The following is a 27,939-nucleotide window of genomic DNA, read 5'->3' as shown; positions in this document are numbered from 1 at the left end:
GAGCAGTGTCCAAAAATGTGTTTTAAAAATCGGCCTGAAGGTGGCGCTAGAAGAGGGCCATGTGAGAAATGAGGGGTGGGGTCTCCGCGTTGCCTTGGCGGACGAATAGGTACCGGCCCCGGCTCTCCTGGACGCTCCACAGCCGGTGGAGGTTTTGGTAGTAAATGCGACCTACGGTCGCAATTAATATTACTATTATTCAATGCTGGTTGCCGCAGTGGAATATCTAATATTAACATCAAAACAAAGGCCATATTAAGGTAGAAAGGATCACTTTAGGCTATTCTATGAAGCCCAGAGGTAACACATTTTCGGGTTTTGTCCCCCGTTCACGCCGTCAATGTGATGATGTCATCAAACGATAAAGTCGACTTCAACTCAAATTTTTACCGAGTCGAGTCGACTTGCAAAAATCACAAGTCGTTAAAAGCCCTAGTACAGGGGTCTTCAACGTTTTCAGGCCAAGGACACCCTAGTTAAGAGAGAGAGAGAGAGAGATGAAGCAGGGACCCCCACAACCTTTTCATAGTTTCCATATAGTTTCATCGTTTGACAGCACAATCAGTGTATTTTGGATTCATTTCAATTTGTGTTTTCAGATATTTAACCACTTAGAGTCGTCATTACTTAGGTCAAGTTTATTAACTTGATCTTTCACTCTGTACTTGGTTTGCTCCTTTTCCTTCTAATACACCAAAGCTATTTGCCAAAAAAAGCCGATCTACAAGCTCACAACGCCTCACGTTGCGAGGCATTGTGAGCTTGTAGATCGGCTATATTTGGTCACAGTTCTCAGAACATGGACACTAGGGTTCAAGTTGTTAATTTAAAAAGGATTGGAGGATCAACTGTAGTAACTCTGGGTCCCGGACCCCCTGTTGAAGACCCCTGCCCTAGGGCAACAGTCCGCCATTCCGAAACACCGCTATTCCGAAGCAGGGTTAGGGTTAGGTTTAGGGTTAGGGTTAGGGGTAGGGTTAGGGTTAGTTAGGGTTAGGGTAAGGGTTAGGGTTAGGGGTAGGGTTAGGGGTAGGGTTAGGGTTAGAAGTCAACGTTCGGAATAGCGGTGTTTCGGAATGGCGGGGTGTAACCCTGCCCTAGTACCCATAGGGTCTCATGGACTATAGGGTATATAGTCCATGAGAAAGAGGCCATCGTCGGAGTCACTCACATAATAACTACCAGCATCATCATCATCATCATCATCATCACTATCAACCACCTCCTCATCATCGTCGTCATCATCATCATCATCATCATCATCAGCTGGATATGGGAAGTCATCCCTCAGCCTGAAAGACACGCAGTTGAGAGCATAGCAAGCACTGTGGCGAGAGGTGGGCATCTGTCCCACGGTCTCCCACGAGTCGGTCTCTTCACAGTAGCGCTCGATGCTGTTGGAAAACCTGCACGAGGAGAGAGACCGATAGTCATGAGAGAAATGTCTGTTATTACACTTGAGATTATTGAGATCATCTCAATTATTTTCGCATAATCGATACATTTTATTTTATATAAAATGATTGTCTTTAAAGGGGAAGACCACCCATTTTCAATATTGAAATATGTCATTAATATACCTTAGAGGAGTTGTGTGGAAATAGAAAGAAAGTTCCCCCTCTTCTGTGTTGCCTAGAACTGGAGGATTGATTTTGGGGTTTGTATTGTAAAGTACAATGTGTGATGTCATCAAATTGTACTTTACAATACAAACCCCAAAATCAATCCTCCAGTTCTAGGCAACACAGAAGAGGGGGAAATTTTTTTCTATTTCCACACAACTTAATGACACAGTTCAATATTGAAAATGGGTGGTCTTCCCCTTTAAAGGAGTAGTTCACCCCCAAAATGACTTTTTTCTATTGATTACTCATGCCATGGAGACTAGAGTTCAATAATATTTTTAGTTTTTTGTCGCATTCCTAAGACAAAAATGTGATAACAATGAATTTACCCCCATTCGTTCCGGATGGTGACCCGTTTCGAAACGGGTCACCATCCGGAATCAATGGGGGGTAAATTTACTCAAATCATTTTTTTTGTCTTAGGAATGTGATAAAAACCAAAAAATATTATTGAACTCTAGTCTCCATGGCCTGAGTAATCAATAGAAAAAAAGTCATTTTGGGGGTGAACTACTCCTTTAAGGTTAGTGTTATGTTAACTCATTTAGTGCCACCCTAGTCACCACTAGAGGGCGCCCAGTGGCCATAGAAAATCCCATAGAGATATGCTGGTATATGCAGAAGCCCTGCAGCCATGACTTGCCTGAACACTTTCCTTTGTGCATGTACAGGAAGAGGATGAAGTTAGCTTGAAGTTAGCTATTGGCTACCAAGCATTTTAGAAGCCTTATTTTCGTCAACTTAGCCATGATTAAATCTTGCACACCTCATGCATGGGAAAAAAACTGAGAAGAATGAGCTCTAAAAAATCCAATGCAATCCTGGATTGCATTGGAGTGGATTTGTGCAGTTTGTTCACAGCTTTCAAACAAAAAAATCCGATTGGAAATCCGTTCAGGCATTCTTGAGATAATCGCCATTATGTTTTACATGTTATGTAAACAAACATGGCTGCCCTGTATGTTAGATGGGGTTGTATGGGGGTGGAACATGCAAAATCGCGATTGAAATCATGTTCACTAGATTTGATGGGGTCCAAAAAAAAAATTTCAATTTTTTTTTTTCAAAAAATATATTTTTTTTTTTTTTTTTTTTTTTAATATCCCGAACTAGTTCGGGATAGGCACTCTGGGATGCGATAATATATCCCGAACTAATTCGGGATAGGCACTCAATGAGTTAAGTTCCAGCGTTCAATATCAAAAAGACAATTCAGTCGCAAATCGCAATCATTTGTTAGGGCTGTTTGATTTGGCCTAAAAATAAAATTAGATTTATTTCTCAGATAAGTTGATTTCAGTTTTTTTGTCCGACTTGGGCTTATTATATTGCAGAACCTTGTCATGTCTTAGGAGGACTGGGCTGTGGACCTTTTGCCCTGTAATGAGCGAGATCCATACCAGAATTACCCTAACTAAAGTGAAAATCGATTTGACGATTTTCTTTTTTTTAAATCTTCCAAACAAAACGAATCTGATTTCGATTAAAAATCGATTAATCGCCCAGCCCTATTGTTTATTGGGACTCCAGCAGTGTCTTACTGGTCGTATGCTTGCTCCCATTCTAGCATGGCCGCGAATTCTTTCATCCCTCCTAGAACGTAGATCTTCCCATCCACCACCACCACACCAGAGTCACAGCGGGGCTCTTTCATGGGGGCACACACACTCCACTGGTCCGTCTTCGGGTTGTAGCATTCCATTGTGTTTTCCGCAAATGCACCACCTATTTGATCAATAAGAATGAGCAGGATAGAGAATGTCAGTGGGCTCTATTGGATTCATTTTTGTGTTGTTGTTGCTATGTACAGTATAGAAACATATTTATACAGAATATTATTTTATTTTTGTTTGAATAAATTGAAGTTTTTCAGAAATCTTAGGTCAGGACTTAGGGGCCTATTATACGGAGACGAATTTGTAATTACCAGGTAGTTTTTACTAGTAAAACGGCCATTTTGACACACGGAGACGCGTTTTTATGACCTAATCCGACACTTTTTTGAATTCGGGTCTGAAAGTGGAAAAGTGGGTTTTCGCATCAAATACGCAGCTGTGTAATAAAGGAAATCGCCGGCGAGGGAGAGTGCGATGATGTCATAGCCCCCCTGCTCCCCCTCCCCGCTGCATAACAGTGTCAGTCTGTCATACTAACCGAAAATGTATTGTGTTGTTGTAGGCCTAATTAAAACCCAGAAAATAGCCAAAACTGAACACATAGTGATCTATTAGCCCAAACCTCATTTGGAAAATATCAGGAGTAGGCTAGCCTATATGAAAGCCTTTTAAAAATGTTTATAGCCTACAATTGGAATCCTTCTCCAAACCAATCAATTACAACTGCCAGCAAAAGACGTAAAGATTATGTAGGTCAGATCAATTTAGTATTTAGCGCAGCTGGCTACTATACAGCTCGTTTGACAGGAGTCGCAAGCACTAGGCTACCAACAGCTCTCCTCTCATCAAAGTTACTTTAAACCAGTATTCCATTCTCAGCCAACTAATTATTAAATCCATTTATTTCCGAGTTTCCAAGAGACCGACCATTTAATGATTATTAAAGCCCATAGTTGTGCGTCCCTCTCTGCCTTCATGTGCCGATCCATCCACTTGCAGTGCAGCCGTGCGCTGTTCTGATTGACAGCGAGGAGCTGTAAACTGTACACTTTATCGTGTAACATTTATGGTATTCCAGGCAATAATGCATTCCCCTTGTTTTTACCTAAAAACTGGATTAATTCTTCAAAATGTGGACTACATCACGTCACAGATGCAGCGCACTCAAGGTAATTATTGTGATTTATCCAGATGCTTTGCAATTAGGCTACTCACACGAGTAATGAATATGCTGACAGACAGACAGATAAAAGAAACAGCTCATATCACAAAAATCAAACCTCGGTTCGAAGTGGAGCCGTGAATTTGAGCAGTTCCAGGTCTATGTTTTTGATTGAAGTGATTTGTAATTATAATCAAAATCTACAAAGTATTTACAAAATAAATAACTTTTGAACGGCTCTTTGAAAAGAACGGATCCCAGAGATTCGGCTCACTTCAAAGTGACATAAATCCCATCCAAAAAATCGGCTCACTTCAAAGTGACATAAATCCCATCCAAAAAATCGGCTCACTTCAAAGTGACATAAATCCCATCCAAAAAATCGGCTCACTTCAAAGTGACATAAATCCCATCCAAAAAATCGGCTCACTTCAAAGTGACATAAATCCCATCCAAAAGATCGGCTCACTTCAAAGTGACATAAATCCCATCCAAAGAATTGCGCATGGGCAGATCCTGTTCATTCTTGACTGGACACAGACTCTGGTGAGACAGGACACACATTGCCACTCAGAGGGAGCTCATGTGCTCTGCACACGGCTCCAAAAAAACGTCCTCCTATCGCTCCTAACTTTTACTGTCCAGTCAGAGTCCACGAATAGGCCACTTGCTCATAATGTCACAAAATTCTCCTCCTCCTCCGGCGCTGCTGGCGCTCCTCCCGCCAGCAGCGTCAGTTCTGCAAATGCAAAGGTATGGCAACATGGCTGTTGTCTTGCACGTGTGAAGGCATGCATGCAATACACCAGTCATGTTGCCAATACTTTTTAGCAACAAGCATGATTAATTCATTTTAAGAAGTACATTTTATTATTTTCTCCTGTAATCAAGGTACGTTATACCATACCCATGTGCGCCTCTGTAGTCTACTCCACTCGCTGCCTCGCTCGGGTTATGCATTTTTTCCGACTTTATATCGCCCATCCCCATAGATGTCCAGAAATTTGCTCCATATAGTTCCAACCTTCATCTTCCAGGTGGCTTTTATTGGCTTTTTAAAAAACCTCTACGATTTAACTTCAGCCAACTGGCTGCACCGCGGGACTCATTGAATATGCGAACAGAGTTCAACAGACGATAATAATATGGATTTGGGAGCATAGCATGTCTCATTAAAAACAACATAGGCTATATTTTATAGTTGAAGGGTAAATACACAGTAGCCTATATGTACGGGCATATGTAGGCTACTACAGCATTTTGCATGACATGGTGCGTTTCGTGTAAACGCAGACAATACGAATCAATGAGGAGCCAATGCGAGGTGTAAAGGCGATCTCATTTTGATAACGAATCCAAAATGAGATCGGCAGCGTCTCCGTTTAATAGCAGCCTTAGAAGGCGTTTTGAGGTGCTTTTATTTTACTGGAATATTTTAACCCTTTTTGTGCCTATCCCGGACAGGTTCGGCTTTATTTCAATCCAATACAATGTTTTTTTTTGCTATTTTACTTACCCTGAGGTGCTTGTAGAGATGTGGGTGGTCCTGGGTCGTCCTACGCTTTCAAACAAGTGATTCTAGATGGTCCGACGATTTATTCCATTGAAAATGGTTTAAAATAAAGTTTAGAGCCCCCCAAAAAAAACTCAATCTATACTGTCGGCGGCGCGACATATTCCGGGGTGCCTATCCCGTACTAGTCCGGGATATTTAATAAAATGAATTAATTAATCGGAGGCCTCAACGAAGCCCCGGTCTAAATGTCCATCCATGGCCGGGGCCGAGACTCTGTTTACATCGGCCCGTAATCGGGCAACGCTGCCGCACCGCGCCGCCCACATCAATACAAACTCACATCTTTAGAGACCTTTTTCTCTGAACTGTGTTCCCAGTGCAGCGACAAAGTTTTTTTGCGACTAAAATAGCTTCAGATCGGGCTTCTAAAAAATAAAGAAGCTAATAGCTAACTGTTAGCTAACTTCCTCGTCATCCATAACACTGGTCGCAGTGAAATCACAAGCCATTACTGGCTGTGTCGACGGAAGCTAGAGCGAAGGCCTATACAGAAATGTCTGGCTCTCTGGCGCCCTCTTTTGGCCCAGGCACAGTATGAGTTAAAAGTGTTTAAATAGACTAATCTTTATTTCTACTCCACTATATCTCTGGAGCAACGTTTTAATATGTGTACCAAGCAACATCTCCAGGTGCTCCCCTGAGAACTAGATTACAACAGCGCCCCCTAGAAAATGTCAACGGCACAGCCCTACTATACGGTTTCACCTACACGTCCGAAAATTGGTACACATTTGTATCATGTCCAGACTCACAAAAAAAAGTCTCTTGGCGCCATGTCCGAAACCAAACAGGAAGTCAGCCATTTTTACTAATTTATGGCGTTTTGGCGCATTTTTGGCCGTTTTCACATGTCTCACTTTAACAAACTCCTCCTAGGGGGTTGATCGGATCAACTTCAGATTCGCTCGGCATACACAAGACAACTTAACGATGAAAAGTTATCAAAATCGTGAGTTTTCGTAAAACGGCGTGCCCGTGGCGAAGCATCAAACTTCCTTCGCCAAACAGGAAGTGCCCCCTCTTCTGATTGGTCGATACTTGATTGTTCCTTTTTTTTGCTAGAACTCATCAACCGTTTGTCGCACAAACTTGTGGGTAGTGTCATTTTACTTGATTCAAAGTCCTTGTACTTAATTGGTTTAAGTTAGCCCCGCCCCCTCTTCTGATTGGTCGATTATTGATAGTTCGTATTTGCTATATCTTTTCAATGGTTTGTAAGTGCAATAGAGTAACTGTGTCTAGGTGTAATAACTGTAATAGTGTAATAGCGCAATAAGTGTAATAGTGTAATAAGTGTAATAGTGTAATAGTGTAATAAGTGTAATAGTGTAATAGTGCAATAAGTGTAATAGTGTAATAAGTGTAATAGTATAATAGTGTAATAAGTGTAATAGTGTAATAAGTGTAATAGTGTAATAGTTTAATAAGTGTAATAGTGTAATAAGTGTAATAGCGTAATAGTGTAATAGCACAATACGTGTAATAGTGTAATAGCGCAATAAGTGTAATAGTGTAATAGCGTAATAAGTCTAATAGTGTAATACAGGGTTCCCCAATTAGTTTTCGCCAAGGGCCGAATTATGTCTAGGGCACCAAGCCAAGGGCCACAACATTACGGGTGGCGACGGCGGCGTTCCTGCTACTCCAGCGACAATTCAGATATAGGCCTATTAGTGCAGTGTTTCTCAAGCATTGTGCAGCGGACCTTTGGTGTGGCTTTTGAAATTTGACAGTGAAGTCACGATTTAAGAACTTTTAAAACCTGTTTAATACATCAAGAAATAAAATAAAATAGACCATTACAGCATCAAAAATAATCAACAAACTATATAAAAACTGGTAAAACATTGGCCAATTTTAAAATAATATAAGAAATAGGCAAACATTTTGAAAATAGCCACACATGCCATATATCTAGGTGTGCCCTGGGATCTTTTGGCTATGAAAAGTGTGCCCTGGCAGAAAAAAGGTTGAGAAACACTGTACTAGTGTTGTTGCTGCTCTTATACCACCATTATTATAATTATTATGAGAAATGCACTCCTTAAAATTTAAACAAAATAAGTTAAGAACCAATTAACCAGTCTGCTTGAAAAGTATGCATCTGTAGCAGCTAGTTAACAGTGCAGCGACATAATTGCCTTCCTTTGATCCATTGACAAGGGGCCGTTACTACTTATTGGCATCAGCTGCCAGCTGGACACAGATGCCCTCATTTATCAACGTGGTGCAGATCAAAATTTGGGTGTACACCGAAATTTAGGGAAGTCTCGACATTTATCATTTCAACTTGACTTTGACGTTGGCGTAGGGTAGGATCAAATCTCACGTCAAGTCCAGAGGTGGTGTAGGATTCATCCTACACCACTTTGTTCCATTGTAGACGTGCGGAGCAGCATTGTCTAACTATCTGACAGGCAATGGAAACATGTATCCACTCGAAAATGTATATCCAACACAATAATAAATAATCCTGTGAAAATATTACATTTTATAAAAGCATAGCCTATTATAGCCAGCTACATCATGGACATGCACGCCGATTTTATTTCCAAGTTACAATGACAAGCAATTAAAATCTAGCAATATGGAAGCAATCTACTGTTAAGTGCTTTAACAGTCTAAATCTTAAGATTGCAGACCTGGCTCAGAACAATTGCACATAGCCTATATAGGCTAGCCTACGAATGCATGCGAGAGCATTTTCGGGACCAGCGCGGCGCCGCTGTGATCTTACATTACCGTGAGGCGTGAGCCTCCAATTTATACAGTGACGCGAGTCCTTTTAAATATGGATAAAACCCGAAGGTCCAAACCTGGCTGTGCCCAGCCCAGCGCACGCACGCTGCGGATGATTTATTTGGGGGTCCACGGCCCACCGGGGAGAAGACCAGCCCGTGCGGGAACGGTGCATGATTGCAAGTTCAAGCACTCAAACGCGCATTGTGCTCGTTGCCGAAACTGGGTTAAATTTATATCCAAAACGTAACTGTGGGGTCTCTCAATTTATACAGTCGCTACAGTACTGTAGTAGGCCTACACTATGCTGGAGTTAATGATGAAAGGTAATAATGATTCAGTGAACCAAAATGCTGCTGGGCTTGGTGGTGTGTGTGTGTGCGTGCGTGCGTGCGTGCATGCGTGCGTGGTCTGTGTGGGACTGGACATGGGATTGAACTTGAAGCGTGAGGAGTAAAATCTCTTCTATTGGCTTTCCTTTCGTTGTTAGGTCGTATTCAGGTCGTTCTAGTCGTAAAATCGGGGCGTTTCGAGAATAATTAAGGGCGTTAGGCCTGGGGCGGTATCGACATTTTGTTACCGCGATTACCGTCTTCCCATTTACCGACGGTACTGCGGTAATTACCGCACCCCCGTATCTATTAATTAAGGTTCGGCGATAAGCCAAAATATTGCAATCATCTTCCCTAAAGTCGCCTCTCCACAGTGGAGAGGCGACACAGCCTGACCGCCCGAGTTATACTTCTCCGTACAGCACAGCGGGTATGGCTTTGAAAGGAGCAGATCTACAATCTCACAACACATTGCATCCGCGACGCGTTCTGAGCTTTTAGATCTGCACTGTCGGGTTACCATAGTAACGTAGGCTAGCTAGTAGGCTTTTCAGACACAAACAGCTGTGTGAACAAACCAGAAGAGGAAGGGTAGTCAGATCGTGTACAGTGATTCTGTAAACTCACGTCACGTCTCAACTCTCAAATCGCAGTGATTGAGTGCTGCTATATACAGGTTTTAGTTACAAGACTTGACAGAAAAGGTTATACAATCTCCGACGCGCCGCCGAACGGGCACAACGTGCGACGCGATGGAAAAAGTAAAATAGTTTCATTTTCGGCTTTAGTCCACGCGGCCCGCGCTCCGCCAGTAATCCGTATGAATAAAAAAAGATATGCCACAACACAAGGTATGTATTAACATCCTTGTGTCGAGTGGATTACAAAGAAAGTTTACGCTGCTCTGTACTCCTCTACGCAGGCAGCTGCAGGAGTGACTGTCTGTGTCTGAGTGAGAGTGACGTATGTGGCTTCCAAACTGTGGTACACGGCCCAGAGCAGAGCGGCATGGAGCGCATGCGGTCCTCGCTTCTCCCCTGTTTTAAAACTCGCTTGTTTTCCAATAAAAAATAGACTTTTTTTTGTCTTTTTTTACCGCGGTAAGCACACCGACACCGCGGTAGACCTCGGTTTACCGCGGTACGGCGGTTACCGTGTCCAACCCTAAAGGGCGTGTTATTTAAATTTCAGCCTGCGCATTTATCAACGCTGGGATCAAATGTACGCCAGGTGTGTCTGTTTAGGACGTTTTCGTAAATGCCACGCAAACGTTGCCCTACGCAAAATTTGGTGAAAAAAATAGACCATTTTTTACACTCCATTGATAAATGAGGGCCAGAGTCTGACACAATCACCTTCCCTCTGCAGGGCTCTGTGTCTGTCTCATTTCTCCAAAAGCCCTTGAATATGATTGAAAATGATTAAGGATTACTGTGATTATGGTAAGCTTACGTTTCATATCGCACTCACCTTACCTGTAACTTTCACTATTCCACGAAAATATATATATATCTTTTTTACTGGGGTTGGTGGGGGCCAGACAGAACCCCCCCGCGGGCCGCAAATGGCCTGCGGGCCGCCTATTGGGGAACCCTGCCCTAGTGTATAGTAATCTTTAAGAACAGGTATGATACCTATAATGTAGATCTTTCCATTCAGGGTACAGACAGCTGGGTCACAATGGGCAATCTGCGTAGGCGCGACTTCTGTCCACACAGATGTTTCAAGATCGTACTTGACCACCTGGACTCGCTCTTCATGAGAACTGCGAGGGACGCCTAGGGCCCAGTCGGACGGCACGCACACACACACACACACACACACACACACACACACACACACACACACACACACACACACACACACACACACACACACACACACACACACACACACACACACACACACACACACACACTTAATTATTCAGTGTCAACATGAAAAGGATGACATGTAATAATAGGGTGACCACCTCCAACATATAGACACTAACTAGAAGTTAGTGAATTAGTTTTACACAGCACATGGTTGGTTCTACAGACTCCAACTTTCGCATGCAGATAGCTCAGATCATTGCCTACGTTCTTAGCTACTTCCCCTGCTGTTACTGTACTTGCATGATGTACAGTTGTACAAAACAACATTTTTCAGTAGAAATAGAGAAATAGAGATCTCCATATATGAGAAATAGAGATCTCCATATATGAGCACATATTGGTTTTACATCACGCTGACATCACAATTAGTATTATAACTAGAAGTTTGCGGCCCTTCGGGCCGCTCACGTCTAGAGATCGCGCCCGCTTCGCGGGCGCTCACAGCTAAATTGCAGCAGTGTTCCAACTGATATGGGCATATATGGAGATCTGTATCTGTCAGTCCTTTCACACTGCCAGAGAAACATAAGCATATATGCTAATGGAGAAACATAAGCATATACAGTGTATAGTATATGCTTATGTGAGAAATATGTTTGCGTCAGCAAAATAAGCAAACTTTCATTTTGGGAGGATTGCTCCCCCAAAAATCATGTTTTGGCATGAAACGGTTGCATTTTGTGCATTTGTGGCACGCCCTGCTTCTGGGAATTCGTTGAGCATACAACCCTTGACATGTGATTCGAATTTAGTCTTGACTGGATGTTTTGTTTGTGATTTGTGGCCTTTTCTGATAAATAGGCCCCTCCCACTAACTTTGGAAGCATATTACAGGTGAACAATATGGACTATGAAAATTGTCGCTTGAATATGTTTATTGCATGGGTCCAGAGAACATGTGTACCGATTTTGGTGAGATTTGGAGGAAATATGTCGAAAAGGAGCAAAAAGTGTGTTTTGAAGAAAATTTAAAATGGCGGAAAATCTATCCTGATGCAAATGGGTGTGGCCTATGTGGGGACATGTGTCATGACCCAAGGAATCCTGGGGAAAATACATTTTGATTTTCCGACCTATGGTTAAAGAGTTATAGGGCAAAATGTGAAGTGGGCTGTTATAGCACCACCATGAGGCTGAACGTAATTATTATGAATCTCCCCTCTAAGTTATGCATTTTGAAAACATGACATTTACTTTATTACTATTCAAACCCCTCAGGTACAGGAAAGCTTGCTCTGTGTTGGCTTGGTGTGTTAAAATAAGGTATGATGTTAAAGTTGTACCATGTAACTTTTTTTATAAAACAAATCTTAAAATGGTCCTAGCTGTTAAATCGCTAAAGTTTTAGAACCCCCACTCCGTTATTTTCAGCTTCTAAAGCCTTCTCTTTATATGTTTTCTATGATCCCTGCCCGGGACCGGTTTTCGCGGAAAAATTGCGTCATCACACTACCGGCCAATCACAGCGAGGGTTATACACTGCCGGCCAATCACAGCGCAGAACATACACTGCCGGGCTCTCTGGTGGGTTTAGGAAACACGCCTTCAGGAAGTACACTGCAGTGTTTACACTGGAGGAGTCTAGCATGTAACTCTCCAGGCTGCTCGTAGAAGGACACGGGAGACCTCATTGAAAGCGTCTCGGCGAGGCGAGGCGGACGCGGTGGTCTGACGGCCCGGTCCGCGAGCGAAAAACGGACGAAAAAAGCAAACGCGACCGCGGTTTGCTATACTGCTACAGACCACCAGTTGAGCAACTTACACAGTATAGCTTTAATGCGCAAGAGCGACAGGTAAATGCCACTAATGTAGATTTTGAAGTGAACCACACCGCCAGAGTTCTATATCTATGTATCTATGTGTCTGTCTATCTATGTATGTATCTATCTAGCTACTGGGCAAAATGTGTAGGAACAGTGTCCAAAAATGTGTTAGAAAAAATTTGAGGGTTCCTGATATGAACAGAACCACTGTTCCATGGTGTATTCCTAGCAGCATGTAAAACAAAAGCACCTGATGGAGTTACAGTTGACTCATTTATTTCCAATGCAATCAATCAATCAATCAATCAATCAATCTCTCTGGAAGAAGTTGCACGTGACTTCTGCAGCAGCACTGAGGCGCTCCAACGACCACTCTGACAAGCTAAATGATGGGTGCAGTAAATGTATTTGTCTGCATACAGCCCAATGAGCCCATAATATTAACATCGTAACAGTGCCCGTCATTTCAGCTGATATGGTAGCCCAAATTACCTGAAAACTGCTAATCAAGAAAATGTGTGACAGCTGTTTCAAAAGCTGTAGGATCAAAACGAATTTATTTTATTACATAAATTAAACTTAAACATGTTGACAACAGTCCTTATTAATCATAAAAACAAATTCAGTATCACACATTGCTTTTTCTTAGTTTCCTAGGCCAATTACCAAAAAGCGGACCAAATTACCTGACTTCTTTTCAGATTCTAATGAGCTAATGTTAACCCTCACCCTTACTTCAACTGTTCTCTGTCTCACAGTTGAGAGCTCAACTGGGGCCCCCTGATGGCCATGTTGGTTAAAAAATAAAATAATAATAATAATCTCATGAGGCCCCCCCCCTCAGTGGACGCCTTTCTCCCACTTAGAGGATCTAGACTTTGCGGACGACCTGGCGGTCTTGTCCTCAAAGAGAGATCACCTGCAAGAGAAAACGGATAGGCTGAGTAAATATGCAAAACAGACAGGTCTGAACATCAACACCTCAAAGACACAAGTCATGTGCATAAACACCACCAACCCTACACCTATCACCATCAATGGCGTGCCACTTGATTTTGCAGAGGACTTCACATATCTGGGGAGCCTCATCAGCAAGGACAATGGAGCGAAAAAAGACATCCAAGCAAGGCTCTCCAAAGCTCGTGGGGCTTTCGCAAGACTACAGCCAATCTGGAAGTCCCGACAGTACCATCTTAGGACCAAGATCCAGCTCTACAACAGCTGCGTGAAATCTGTCCTCATGTACGGTTCGGAATGCTGGCGAGTAGTTAAAGGGGACATGAATAAAATCAGTGCCTTCCACAATGGGTGCCTTAGAAAGATCTGCCGAATCTTCTGGCCAAACAAAATAACAAACAAGGAGCTGTACGCCAAAACAGGATGCAGAGATGTGGTCCTTGAAATAAAACTCAGGCGACTCAGATGGCTAGGCCATGTTCTAAGAATGGACAACGAGAGGATACCAAAGGCAGCGCTTAGATGGACACCACCGGGAAAACGTAGGCCTGGGCGGCCTAGGAACACCTGGCGGAGAACGGTTGAGGGGGAGCTGAAGGAGCTGAAGCTTACATGGGGCGAGGCACAGAGACTAGCACAGCAGAGAGATGAATGGCGTCGAGTCGTCGAAGCCTTATTTCCCATCCGGGAAGAAGAGGATTAAGTAAGTAAGCATGAGGCCCCCAGGCGGCTGCCTATTTTGCCTGTATGGGCTGCACGGCCCTGCTTCACCCTATACTTTGCGCTTCCAAAAAGTGTCCCAATTTACCTGACTTCACCCTATTGTTTTACAGCATAGCCTACTTTGCGCTTCATTGCAGAGCTGCTGCTGTACAGTCTCAGGCTTCATTTGGATCAACAGATTTACAATCTTTTCTTTCTTGCACAAACATGTGATTTATAGGGGAGCTTTAGCAACACAGAGGATATGCAGCTCGTTTTATGTTGACAGCACGGCACTCACAGCAGGCAGCGGCTTGAAAAAAAAAGAGAGAGAGGAAAAAAAAACTTTCACTCTCTTGCTTGGACAGAACGGGAGACAAACACACATCAGCTGATCTTCACGCAGATAACATCTCGATGTGCGTCTTGCGTGAGGCGTTGTGAGCTTGCAGATCTGCTCTCCAGAATTACGTCAGAAGTTGAACTCTCTCTCTCTGAAATACGATTCTCTCTCTCGCGCTCTTTCTCTCTCTCTCTCTCTATTCGGTAACACTTCCCAACGTTAGGTATCAATCAAGTAAAAGTACAAAAGTATCGCTACCAACATACCATGCTTGTTAACGGACTACACAAACACACACGCGTGTCTGGTCAAACATCGCATGCATAATCTACTCTTTATGGAGGGAAGCAATGTTGTGTTGAGAACATGGAGAACTGACACACACACGTGGCTTAAATAAGTCATTTTTCTGCTGTAAGCTGCATTGTGAAGGTTGTCATTGCAGAAAGGGTAAAGTTAAAAGTTAAAATTCCTATCATATTCCAATGGCAGTGTGTGTCCCTGTGTAGTGTTTGGTGTGAAGCAGAACAGCGTGATGGTGCTCTCTCGAACTGCCCCCTCCCCCTTGCTCCATCTCTGCTAGCAGGCAGTTGGGAGTGCGTTGTGTTTACGCCCATTTGTGACCTAAATCGCGTCGCCGGTCAACTTTGGATCACTCCGTCAGGAGTGGCTGCTATGCGTAAGGCGAATTTTGTTAAATTGAAATAAATGCGGTTCAAAGAGTGGCATGTTTAAAATGTGGACAGTTGTAAATTTTCACGTTTGTTCGACGTGGTGGCTATGTTTGTGAGAGGTGTTTGTGAGAATATGTTGCTAAACATTCTGGTTTAGGTTTGCCACCAATTGGTCCAGTATAGATGCTTGATTATAATAACTAGAAGCTCGTTGTTGACTCATGTGGCGTACGTGGCCGAGCCTTTTATGATGTGATGTCACAAAGAGTCAGCGCTTGCGCCGGTTTCCTCAGAAACAGCCTGATGTCAACAATCATCTCCGCATACGGAGATTCCGAACGTTTCGCGCCGGTAACCATGGCATTTTTTGTTGACTCATGTGGCGTACGTGATGTCAGAGCCTTTTATGATGTGATGTCACAATGAGTCAGCGCTTGCGCCGGTTTCCTCAGAAACAGTCTGATGTCAACAATCATCTCCGCGTACGGAGATTCCGAACGTTTCGCGCCGGTTCGGGAAAACCGCGCATCGGGTCGGACAGAGGCCCGGCACGGCACTCCGCGCCGTGGCGGGGAACGCGCGTGCCGAATCTGAAGCTAATTTCTTCTTTCCATATCTTTCATTTGCGTGACATTGTGCCATTTGTTCGGGACTGTCCTGTGAGGATGCGGGGACGGGTAGTCACCCTATAGAAAACCTGTTCCATACCAATGAAATAGAGCAGTCCATCTACCGCGACCATAGTAGTCCGTTTGGAATGACAGTGGTTGGCCAACCCAGCACACTTGATGATCTGCCAGGTGTTGGTGCTGGGGTCGTAGCGCTCCATGGAATCCTTCTTGCCGACCACTGCATACACATAGCCGTCCAGCGTCACCAGGCCTACGTGGGCTTAAGCAGAGAGAAAAAGACGTCATCCGCAAAATGTTGTAAAATGTAATCCATTTAGGCCTGATCGCAAATCTGAGTTATTTTATGCTTTAACTATGAAAAAATAGCAGATATACAAGCTCACGGCGTGGCACCACTGCGAGCTTGTAGATCTGCTATTAACTCTCCTACTGCCAGATTATTTATTTATTTATTGGGTCTGGTGCCATCAAAAAGCGGCTTACCTTTGCGACGTTATAGTAGATAGACATTTATTTATTTTATTATGATTTTTTTTTTTGATTGTGCAATAGTGCACTTTGGTCTGCCAGGCAGCAGAGGGCGGCGTCATGCTGAGAATGAATGTGATTTGCCTGTTACGTGCATTCAGACCAGTCACTGGCCACAGAGCCTCACAGCCAGAGAAATCAACAAGGAAGTGAATTGGTCTCCGTTGATGTTAACGCATAATGGATTTTTTACACCATCACCGCGGAAAATGTGTTTACAGTACACGGCGGCGCGACCCCTCATCAGCTTCAACAAGGTAAATGAACGAACGAACGCGAACGAGCGCCGTAATGGCGCGGAGGTCTCTTGAGAATTGGGGCGAACAGGAACGTCCAAAGCAGTATGAGAGTTAAATGTGTCTTTGAATATTTTTCACCCGATTCTATAAATCCTTCTTCTAAACCAGTGGTTCTCAAACTTTCTCAAACTTTCAAGGACCCCCAAAATTACATGCATTTTGCCGTGGACCCCCAAACCCATCTCAAAGTAGGTTGTTCCAGGGACCAACCAAAGAAAATATTTGAGTTATAAATGTTCGCTTTTAAAAAGATATATTCAAAGATAGCAGATCTACAAGCTTGCAGCACGGCACTCGGTGCCGCGTTGTGAGCTTGTAGATCTGCTAGTTTTCACTAGTTAAAGCATTAAATAATTCTAGGCCTAAATGGGTTTGAATTGGGAATGTGTGTGCCAAATATCATGGCAATCGCACGCTGTGTTTATGATTTGAGACAACTATGGAAGCCAATGTTTGCCAATGAATCAGGATGGAAAATGAAAAATCTTTCAGATCTGTCTTGATCACAGGTCTATAGAGATGTTTGAACAAAATCTCTAGGAGTAATATAAATAAAAAAGTGTTTAGCAAAAATGATCCACCTCTTTCCGCGGGAATTTACTGGAGATTTTTTTGCACCACACTTCCGGTTAACAGCAGACATACAAGCTCATGTCGCGTTGCAGATGCAACCGTTGTGAGCTTGTAGATCACACTCGGCTGCGGCACCGGAAGCTCCGTGCAACTTCTGTGCAATGCACAATGGGATGTAGGAAAGTTGTGGATACATTTAAAAAAATGTCAAATGACATTTCCACGTACAAAAAAAGAAAATCTACATTTTTTGCAAATTATTAGTTAGGTTGATTAGAAATATGCATTAAGGAGCAGCACCTGACTAACTTTTGTTGAAGTGAATGCCATAAGCCGCTTTCCAATCCGAGGGATTCACACTTTGAAGTGCGCATTTCAAGGGCTATGACGTCACTGGGCCGCGCCAAATAGCGTATCTACAAGCTCACAATGTGTTGCGTTGCGACGCATTGTGAGCTTGTAGATCTAACCTAATGCGCACTTCGAAGTGTGAATCCCTCGGATTGGAAAGCGGCTATAGTTTGTGGATCTTACTCATGAAACCGTGACTTTCATTCATGGGAGCCATCTTCAACCAGGAGTTACAGGTAACGTCATAGCGCCACATCTCCCCTCGGAACGACGTCAAATATAACGTAGAGCCTACAGTATGGTGGGAGAAGATAAGAATTAAAAATAACTTATGGCTTGGTGATTGTCAAAGAAATAAAGACTTTAATATGCATACACGACTTGGGTCAATATTATTGTCATGGTTCACACGTAACTGTTGAACAAGGCCTGACCTGTGAACTAGGCTTGGGCGGTAATGCTTTTTATAATACCGGTATTATATTTGAAATACCGGTATTATATTTGAGATTTGATCGTGATATTGATATCGTGGTATTATCGTCCAATAAAAGAAACATGAATTAAGTGCAATATTTTTGTTGTGCCTCCTTGCCATGTTATGTTATTTGATCATCATCTGTGTGAGGACTGAGCACACTGTGGTTCGCACGCATGAGCAGGCACACGTCTCAAATGAAGGAGTACATGTCATATGTACAGGTTCTGCTTTAGGAAAAGTATAGCTGTTTTCAAATAGACTCGAACAATTATCGCATACATACAGTTACAGTGCTTGGAAATTCTTAATTTACCTCATATTCTGTTATGTATTCATTAATTAATTCAGTAGCTTCTGCCAGGGTTTTTCAGTGTTTTTACCGTATTTTCGAGGGCAATCACAAGCGAGTGTCTGTGTGGATATGATTGTGGAATGTTAACAGAAAAAAACATTTCTCCGGTTGATGCAACTTCACCTAGTCTCCACTAAACAACGTGTGAATGGACTATGGGCACTGTGGAAACCTAGATCCAGAGATGATCCAATTTCCCTGCAGAAGAAGAAGTTGAACTGGATGGAGAAGCGCTTTTCATTTCCAGGGTTATCTTTGCATGCATTCGTCTCCTGGCAACCGCGGATCTTTATTACAGTAGCCAACAGCGACATTAATACGCTCGCATTAAAAAGACCGCAAGTCGGAGATCTCTGTTTTTGGCACGAAATGTGTTAAACTATAGTGCATATTTAATCATTTCATCAGCTGGTCTACAAGCTCTCAACGTGTCACATACTGTAGATCTCACCTGCCATCACCACGGAATGATGTCCGTACTCTGAGTCTGGAAGACGTCCCAGAGTCTTCCACTGGCTGGTCAGGAGATCAAAGCGCTTTATCTTGTCAGAGTGTTCAGCATTCCGACATTGTCCTCCCAACGCCACAATCACTTGGGGGGGGGAGACAGATTTAAGAGTTCAAGGATATATTGTTTGTTTCATTTTGCCCCACCATCAGTTCCATCGTGCATGCATGTGTGAGTAGGGATGGGGCGCTAAGCGATATTATCGTTTATTGTGATAAAAAAAAACAAAAAAAACAATCACAAAAATCATATCGTGAAGATTAATTTATCGTGAAATTGTCCTTCGTCATGCACTGGGATCAATTCACCTTTTATTTGCAGAGCTGCATATCCAGTACCATTTAAACCCGCTATAATTGGTAAAAGTTACTTATATGTTGATACAGGGTTTTTTTTTCACTCTCTATCAAATGTCTTTGCCAAAAAATAGCCAATCTACACTCATGCGTTGTGAGCGGCTACTTTTGGGCAAATGTTCCGCGCCAGGATAATGGATTTTGATTATCGCGATAATATCGTGAATCGCAATTTCCTTCGCCACAATAATCGTGATATGACATTTTCATATGGTCCCATCCATACCACTTCCATATGGTGCATGCATGTGTGAGGCAGCCAGCCAGGGTACCTGTTCTCCTGCCTGGGCGTGTGGTAGCGCCAGGCTTGGGCCGGTTCTTGCCCCGGCTCCTGGCCTGCTTCCTGGCCTCAGAGATGAAGCTCTGGCAGCCCTTGAGTTCCTTCAGCTGGTCCACAGACTGACTCACAGTGTGGCGGTAGGACGGGCTGATGAGAGGCAGACGGATCTGATCCAGCACCTTGCAGAGCAGGGACGTGCAGAGAATGTTAGAGAGGTAGGGGCTGAAATGTCGAAAAGGGCCTTTTGGTGGAAATGTCGAAATTAGCAGACCTCCAAGCTCACAACGCGTCGCTCTGCGATGCGTTGAAGGTCGCTATTTTCGGCGCTTGATACCACACTGAACTAAGCATAATCAAGTCAATACTGGAGATGTGGCGTAACGGCATGGATTTCTACACAGAGAGGGCAATTCTTTGAACATAAGATGCTGCACTCAAGTTCAGGAGAGTTTGGACGAGACAATTCTCTTGAATGCTGCCTTCAGGTATGGCATGGAAAGAGGGGCATTTGCATTTCTTTCAGTTTCAGCATTAGTAAAAATTGCATTCATGGTCTGCAGAGGGCAGCTTTTACAGACGCATAAAAGGGCAGGGGCTCAAGCCCCCTTTGATGTCTATGTGTGCACGTGCCTGTTGCAGAGCACATAGAAGATAGAAGCCTAGTTATTTACAACAGGGGTTTTCAAAGTGGCTGACGGGACACCCTGGGGTGCCGTGATGGCAGTCCAGGGGTGCCGCAAGATCATTTGATAATATTTGGAATCTAATTGGAGTGGACACTTGAAAAAATATTTAGTATCATTTTAAACTTGAAGTACAAAGTTATTTTCAGTCAGTTCTAACCAAAATAGCTATTATCCCAACGTTTTCCTCGCAACATAATCACAAAAATATCGTCACTGTCGGGCAGAAACCTTGTATCTCCAAGTTCCAAATGTGTACGTCTTTTGGTAAAGCAAAGCCCTGCTTCATCATACAAGACCGTTGCACAAAACTATTGAAAACAGCCGATCTACAGGCACGTTGTGTGCTTGTAGATTTGCTGTTTCCACTAGTTTAGTACATTTTATAGATGGTAAATACAAAATGATCGGTTTTGGACATACAAGGTTTCCACCCGACAACAACGATATATGCTATAAATATAAGGTGCAGGGAGTGAAAATTATAATGTAGGGGTGCCTCGAATTAAAAAAGAAAAAATCATGGGGTGCCCTGAGACAAAAAGGTTTGGGAACCCCTGATTTACTAGTCTGTTGGAATGCGGACATTCTATGCCCCAAAAGGGCATCGCTATTGGTTCTCTCTGTTCTCCAAATCAGTCAGCACAACTCAGTTTGTTCTGCAGGGACCTTTCTAAGAGATAACTGACCTTTTCAAAGGTCAGCCTGCGGGTAGGATCCTTGTCCAACCATAACATGGCTGCCTCAAACACCATGTCCTCCTTGGTAACGTTGAGGTGGTCACTGGACAGAATCTGTGTCAGTCTTTCCATAGAGAGGGAGAGGAACTCTTCCTAGTAGGGATAGAAATAAATACAGTGGATTAGCACAGTGTTTGAGTTCATATAGCTCCTTTCAGAACCTCTCCCTCCGCTATGCAGCTCCAAGTTGTGCTGTCGTCAACCAGAATCGTCCGACTGGGTGGAAGATCCGACAGTCGCGAACACTTCTTACCTTTTGTCAACATTCTATCCAAAAAGTAAAGGTCCAGTGCCGGTCTCTCAGAGCAGTGATGGCTGAGTGGTTAGTGTCCATACCTAGGACTCCGGAGACCCCAGAGGTCGCAGGTACGATCCCCCACTACAGCTATCACTGCTCCCCCCCTTGCGCTCCTTGTGGGCTGCCTCATAAGGGTTCAGCTCGGTTAAGCTGAAAAAAAGCAGCTGGGTTGGGCTGCGATACCCGAATTTCCCCCGCGGGAGGAGTAGGTAACTATCATTATTATCAAGTGTGAAAGAACATCGAAGTAACGTGTTGAAATTAAGAGTTTATATCGCTCATTTTGTCAGCCGGTTCTGTGTTTTCATCAACACGTTGCTTCGATTTTTATTCCACGCTTGAGAAGTAGACAGATGAGGCCGGCATAGGACCTTTACTTTTGGATAGAATGTTCTCAAAAGGAAAAAAATTAGATAGAAAAAAAAAAAAAAAAAGAATGTTCTCAAAAGGTAAGAAGTGTTCGCGAGCGGCAGATCTTCCCCCCAGTCGGACGATTCTGGTTGACGACTGTGAGGAACCTCATCTCGGAGCTGCATAGCGGAGGGAGAGGTTCCGAAAGGAGCTAGAGTTCATAATACACAATCATAGTCAGGATAAAAAAAGAAACAAAAAGGAAGAACAGCAGAGAGGCTATCTATTCATCGGACAAGAAGTATAGAGCTCATCTCCCATTACATCCTGGGTTGCCAACACTCCTGAATCCAACAGGAGTCTCCTGAATTCCGTCCCCATCTCCGGCGGTGCTCCTGAAATGTAATTTCTCCTGAATTTCTCCCAGATTTGGTAACAAGCTCCCCAAATTCACCAAAACACAGGAAATTACATTTACTATGTTAAAAGTTTTCTGGGGGAGGACCCCCAGAGCACTGGGCCAGTGCATGCAATCATACAGAGATATTCATTTAAGTAATGCCTGGTTATTATTAAAGATGGGTCTTCAAATCAATTGCTGTAAGCCTACTTTTTGTGTTTTAATGACTTAAATTGTACCCCTCACTTTCCATGCTGGTAAAGCAAGCCTGATGAAAGTATAAGACACGCACAATTCAACAGAACACAGGAAAATACATCTACTCTGTTAAAAGAAATACGGGCGGAGGACCCACAGAGTCAGACCCCCGCTTGGGGGCGATGGTAATAAAACAAAGTTATAGAAGATAAAGCCAACAACAGACAAACAAACGATATGATCTCTCAATCACTGACCTGCTGGTAGACGACTCTGAAGTGCTCTAAGATGTAGTCCATGCTGTGTTTCTCTAACTTGTCACAGGAGTGAGCCTCAGCGAAGCAGTAAACGCCCACACAGTTGTCTGTGTTCAAGTGACGCTCCATGTAGTCACAGCAGGCCTCTCGAACAGCAGTGATGTCCCACAGGTTGGACGCTGCCAGAAGGGCCTAGAGACCCAATGAACAAAATACGTTTATTAACCCATTTGGCATTGAGGCCAAACATTATTTAATGCTTTAACTATTGAAAAATAGTAGATATACAAGCTCACAGCACGGCACCGAGTGCCGCGCTGCGAGCTTGTAGATCTGCTATTTTTTTTAAAGTCGTGAAAATGTGTGCAAATCTTTGAATATATGTATTTTTAAAGCAAACGTTTATAACAAAGATTTTGCTTCTGGGTGGTCCGTGGAACTAAATATTTTGAGATGGGGGTCCGTGGCCAAATACATATCATTTTGGGGGTCCTTCACATGAAAAGGTTTGAGAACCACTGACATAGTAGTCTCTCAAGAACAGGCTAACTGAGCTCCATTTAAGTGAAAAGGACCTTTTCTTTGACGATGGCTGGCCAGATTGCTGACGTAGAAACATAGGTTTTTCAGAAAATCTTAGAAGAATTCAAAAACACTCGGGTCAAAATTCAAATTTTCATGATAAAAAAATAAAATAATAGCAGATCTACAAGCTCACAGTGCGGCACTTGGTGCCACGCTGTGAGCTTGTGTATTGTGTTTAATCACGATAATTACCTGTACATTTGCAGCAGAAATGGACACCTTCGATGTGTAGGCGTAGCTGACCAACAAACCAATGGTCTCAGGTTCCACTCCACTGATGGTCACCCTCTCATGTGTGGACTCCTTCATCCCAGATGTAAACATGGCCTGTGGAAGGTTGAAAGGACAACTTAGTTGTTTTTACAACAAGGGTTCATATTTTAGATTGTAATTAGAGAAAAGAAAAGATGAGTGTCAAAATGTTTTAATTTACTCCTTGGTTTTCTTGATTCTAGCGAGCTTGATTTCAGTGGGTGGGGGCATGCGTGCAAGTGGCTAAATGTGTCTTTTCAGACACAATGAGCCTACAAATTCTTTATCACTATTTACAGTAACACTACTAGCCCTCCATGAGTCACACCTAAACATGAAAGATTGCAGTTTCATGTTGGGAATGGGCTTATTGTGTCTCTAAAAAGACATGTTTAGCCACTTGTACGCATGCTCCCTAACCCACTGAAATCAAAATACTAAAATGATTTAAAATCGATATAGTAACTATTTAGCAAAGACAATAAATCTGTGCGAAACGTGTCAATAGTGCAGGTTTTATCTAATATTATGGATATATGATAAATGTCAGTTGGAGCATGGAGCATAAGTGATTCTCTAGCAATTGGCAAATACATTTTTGTTTAGTTTAGTTTATTTGATCATCTCATACTTTTATACAGGTCATACATTCATATAATCATTGTTACAGGTGATCAAAAGGAATAGGCAAAAGCTGAAAGAGTGTGAATGCCTATCCTACGTATTCATGAATTAAGACATTGATTAGTTATAAGAGTGTTCAAAAAAAAAATCCATTATAAAAAGAAAAAAAAGAAAGAAAGAAAAAAACAAGGAAAAAACAAGAGAAAAAAAAACAAGAGAAAAAACAAGAATGTATATGGAGATAAAGGACTTGATAAAAATAAAAATACCCATGCATTATAGTTCAACACGTGGACACACCCACACCTTGGCATGAACACACACAGAGATTACACACATTTATCGATAGACCAAGAGTAGCTATATGGAATGGAAAAGTAATTAGACCCCTCTTTTCATTTTCCTTCTTAAAATTGTTAAATACAAGGCACAAATACTTTGTTTCCGTACAATCGGTTGTTTGCATTACAAACCGATTCCATACTGATTATCTGCATTGTAAAACAATACGATACAAAGCCAGACGGTACGATATGTTGCTTTTGCATATCGATAGAGTAGATCATTGCAAATTAAAATCGATTTTTCAATTCAGTTACTATATCGTTACACCTCTAGTTGTTGTAGGTCTAACCAGTAGAGTCCATTTGAATCTCTGTGTAACCGCCCCATGGAAAAAAGAAAATGCATTGATAAGAACCAGACCAGGGACTTGCTGGGCCCCTGATTCAGCCCGGGAAAAATAGTTGGAGAGGCCCTCATTGCGTGCTATAGAGAGAGATCTCTCTACAGCGCTGCTGCTACTCAAAGATTTGTGACAAAGTAAGCCAGTGGGCAAATTACATGAGTTATATTTTGTCGTTGTCGGGTGGAAACCTTGTATTTATCATTTTAAAAATCATTTAAACTAGTGAAAACAGCCGATCTACAAGCACACAACGCCTCGCACCGCGAGGCGTTGTGTGCTTGTAGATCTGCTGTTTTCGCTACTTTTGTGCGACAAAATGATGAAGTATGATGAAGCAGGGCTTGCTTTGAGAAGAAATTCACAAATTTGAAACTTGGAGAAACAAGGTTTCTGCCCGACAGTGACGATTTACTTTGTTGGCTGCCCAGCCCCCAAAATGGAACGAAGGCCGACATTTTATTTTTTTCCTAATGGCCGGCCTGGACCGGCCGTGAATGAACCGGCCATTCGGGAGTTGTCCCGCTTTTCCCAATGGCCAGCGCGTCTCTGAACCAGACTATCCACGAAGTGTGATAGAGTCTGGCTATGCGAGGCTAAAACAGCAGCAGGTCAATAAATGTTGTTTGTTTACCTCAAAGTAAGAGCTGAAGGAGGCCAGCACGTAACGATGGCACGGGAACTCCTGTCCCTCACAGCACAGGATCAAGTCACACAGGGTAGCGTTGAGGCGCAGTCTGTTCAGGCCCTCCAACACCGTGTTGGGATGCTTGGGTTCCTCAAACAGCTCGGCATCCAGTGAGGGTGGTAGAGGTGCACTGGTGCTGTCCTCCTGAAGTGCAACGGCAACATTTATAAATGAATAATGTCATTAATTCGGCTCACCGATATTTTGTGACCCCCCCCCCCCCCCCCCCCCCCCGAACCGAACCAAAATAAATTCGGCTCTAAAAGTGGAGTATGCATCGACCTTAACAGCCAAGCATTATTTTATTTTTCTCTACATTTTTATCCCACGATTTTGTAACCCATTTTTTTCCCCGGTGTCAATTATCTAATGTAATCCTGGGCGCTACACTCCCTCTGCCTACCTGGGGAGAGCAACGGACTGACCTCATGCTTCCTTCTATGCATGAGGAGTCGAAGCTCGGGGGAGTTTCCCAGGCTGGACGTAGCGCGTTTAAGGAACACGTTAGTTCAACCAGTTCCTTTCCCTTTTAGACCCACATTTTAAACATCAATCCATAACTTGCTTTTTCACCCACTTTCAACCTGCCTGGCTGGCATCCCTATTTTGGGCATGTCATTATATTGTAAAAGATACTGTATTGTATGGAATGGGTTTTCAAGAAGTTTCAATAAAGTTTTAAAAAGTGAAACTCACATCATGGTCAGTGTCCAGTCTCATTCTCTTGGCAGCAGCCGGGGCGTTGTCAGCCATGGCTGAGGTGGGGGGAGGTGGAGTGGAGTGGGCTGCGTCTGCACACACACACACACACACACACACACACACACACACACACACACACACACACACACACACACACACACACACACACACAGGGTTAAGTTACAGTTACACCAATGTTTCCAATGTGAGTAAATATTGTATTCTTTTCCAGCTTGTAGATCTGCTACTTTAGGTACTTTCGTGTGGCGCTGGAGTGCAGTACGATCAGGTAGAGCGTTCATTTACGAAAGAAAGTTCGAAAGTTCGAAAATTGAGAAAATGCCAGAGCTGGCACCTGAGAAATCTGGACAATTCTTTTTGGTTCAAAATGTAAAAAATTAAGTAAAGAAAAGTGCTTATGCTAAGGTCTAACTCTGAAATAATGCAATGTGTACATGATTTGAATATGCATGGTATTATTTATAAGACTTAATTACCCTTCAACTTATTGTTTATGCCACAATTATTTTGTGTCATAATAATGATGTATAATGCTGACTATATTCACAGGTTTTGCAATTGCTTTTTTTGTTACATTTTGGAGAGAAATAAAAAGCTATTTTAACAGTGAGGTGCCCACTCTTCCAGTTACCCACCTATCAGTCCCTCAAGGCAAAGCACAACTCAATATATTATGCACCAAATGGACCTTGCGACACTCAGTTAACATAATTATGCAATACCAGTTGATACCACAAGGTGGTGCTTCCCTTTTGTTTTGCTATGGTTTGTGTGCACTTCCAGGTATTTCATCTAGTAATATTGTGGAGAGAAAAGAGACTTTATGTTAGTGATTGATATGTTAGTGCCATGATGAGACCTGGCTTCATGGAACTGGAGGTCCTCCCCCTGAAACCTTTTAACAGAGTAGATGTATTTTCCTGTGTTCTGGTGAATTTTAGAATTTTGATCATTTTATTATTGCTTTGCTTTACTTTGGAAATTGGGAAATGATGGGTAGGCCTTCAATTTCAGCCATTAAAACACAAAAAGTAGGTGTACAGAAATTGATTTCATTACTGAAGCAATGTAAGACCCATCTGTACTAACATTAATAAGTGAATATCTCAGTATGATTGCATACACTTCCCAGTTCCACATCCCCTAAGCTTGGGGTTTGGGGGTCATCTCATCTCACATGTCCTGTGTGACGTGATGACTGTCTCTGTTTGATGATTGTCATTTCTCCTTAATTTCTCCTGGATTTGGTATCAGCCTGAACTGAGGGAGGAGCCTGAGGAGACTGCAGCACTAGGGGTTGAGTCTCACCTCCTCCTCACCTCAGTTCAGTTTGATAAATCCAGGAGAAATCCAGTTGAAATGCCAATCCAGGAGCATGGCAGGAGATGGGGTCCAAATTCAGGAGACTCCTGCTGGATTCAGGAGGGTTGGCAACCCAGTAAAGCCTCTATCTGAGTCCAGGGTGAAGAGCTATTCACTTAACCAGCTAGGAAACTACAACACGGTGAAGTGAATAGCGCTTCACTCTGTACTACAACAAACACAGTCGTGACATAAATTAACTGAAGTTACTGAACATACCTCGTAAAACTGCGATGAAATTGCTCCGTAAACCAAACAGTGTAAACTAAAATGTTGATTTCTCCCTCCTCCCGCTTGTTGGTGTGGGACTGTGGGTACATCTGCTTCAAACAGAAGTCAGTTAGGTTTTTATAACTTCATGGTTCAG

The 27,939-nt window shown here is 42.9% G+C and overlaps 1 protein-coding gene and 1 long non-coding RNA gene across 2 annotated transcripts; both read right to left on the bottom strand.

The window, feature by feature from the left end:
• Positions 1–1,114: 1,114 nt before the first annotated feature.
• LOC308295364 (kelch-like protein 23) lies at positions 1,115–25,566 on the bottom strand (the record flags this gene model as incomplete). The annotated part of the gene is made up of 11 exons (XM_080738419.1): positions 25,434–25,566; positions 23,431–23,565; positions 22,654–22,845; positions 21,099–21,242; positions 19,719–19,905; positions 19,034–19,174; positions 17,933–18,040; positions 16,075–16,257; positions 10,685–10,828; positions 3,167–3,350; positions 1,115–1,406 (listed from the first exon to the last, which is right to left on the bottom strand). Exons 2-11 carry the CDS (start codon positions 23,560–23,562, stop codon positions 1,115–1,117), a joined length of 1,707 nt encoding a protein of 568 aa, XP_080594545.1. The 5' UTR covers positions 23,563–23,565; positions 25,434–25,566.
• On the bottom strand, positions 25,563–27,939 carry LOC308295215. The gene is made up of 3 exons (XR_013962566.1): positions 27,792–27,939; positions 26,184–26,278; positions 25,563–25,631 (listed from the first exon to the last, which is right to left on the bottom strand). It is a non-coding gene; the product is annotated as an uncharacterized lncRNA (long non-coding RNA).

Source organism: Nannobrachium achirus, assembly GCF_963921795.1.
Source record: "Nannobrachium achirus genome assembly, chromosome: 12".
Classification (NCBI taxonomy): domain Eukaryota; kingdom Metazoa; phylum Chordata; class Actinopteri; order Myctophiformes; family Myctophidae; genus Nannobrachium; species Nannobrachium achirus.
This window is presented reverse-complemented; position numbering and strand designations above follow the sequence as displayed.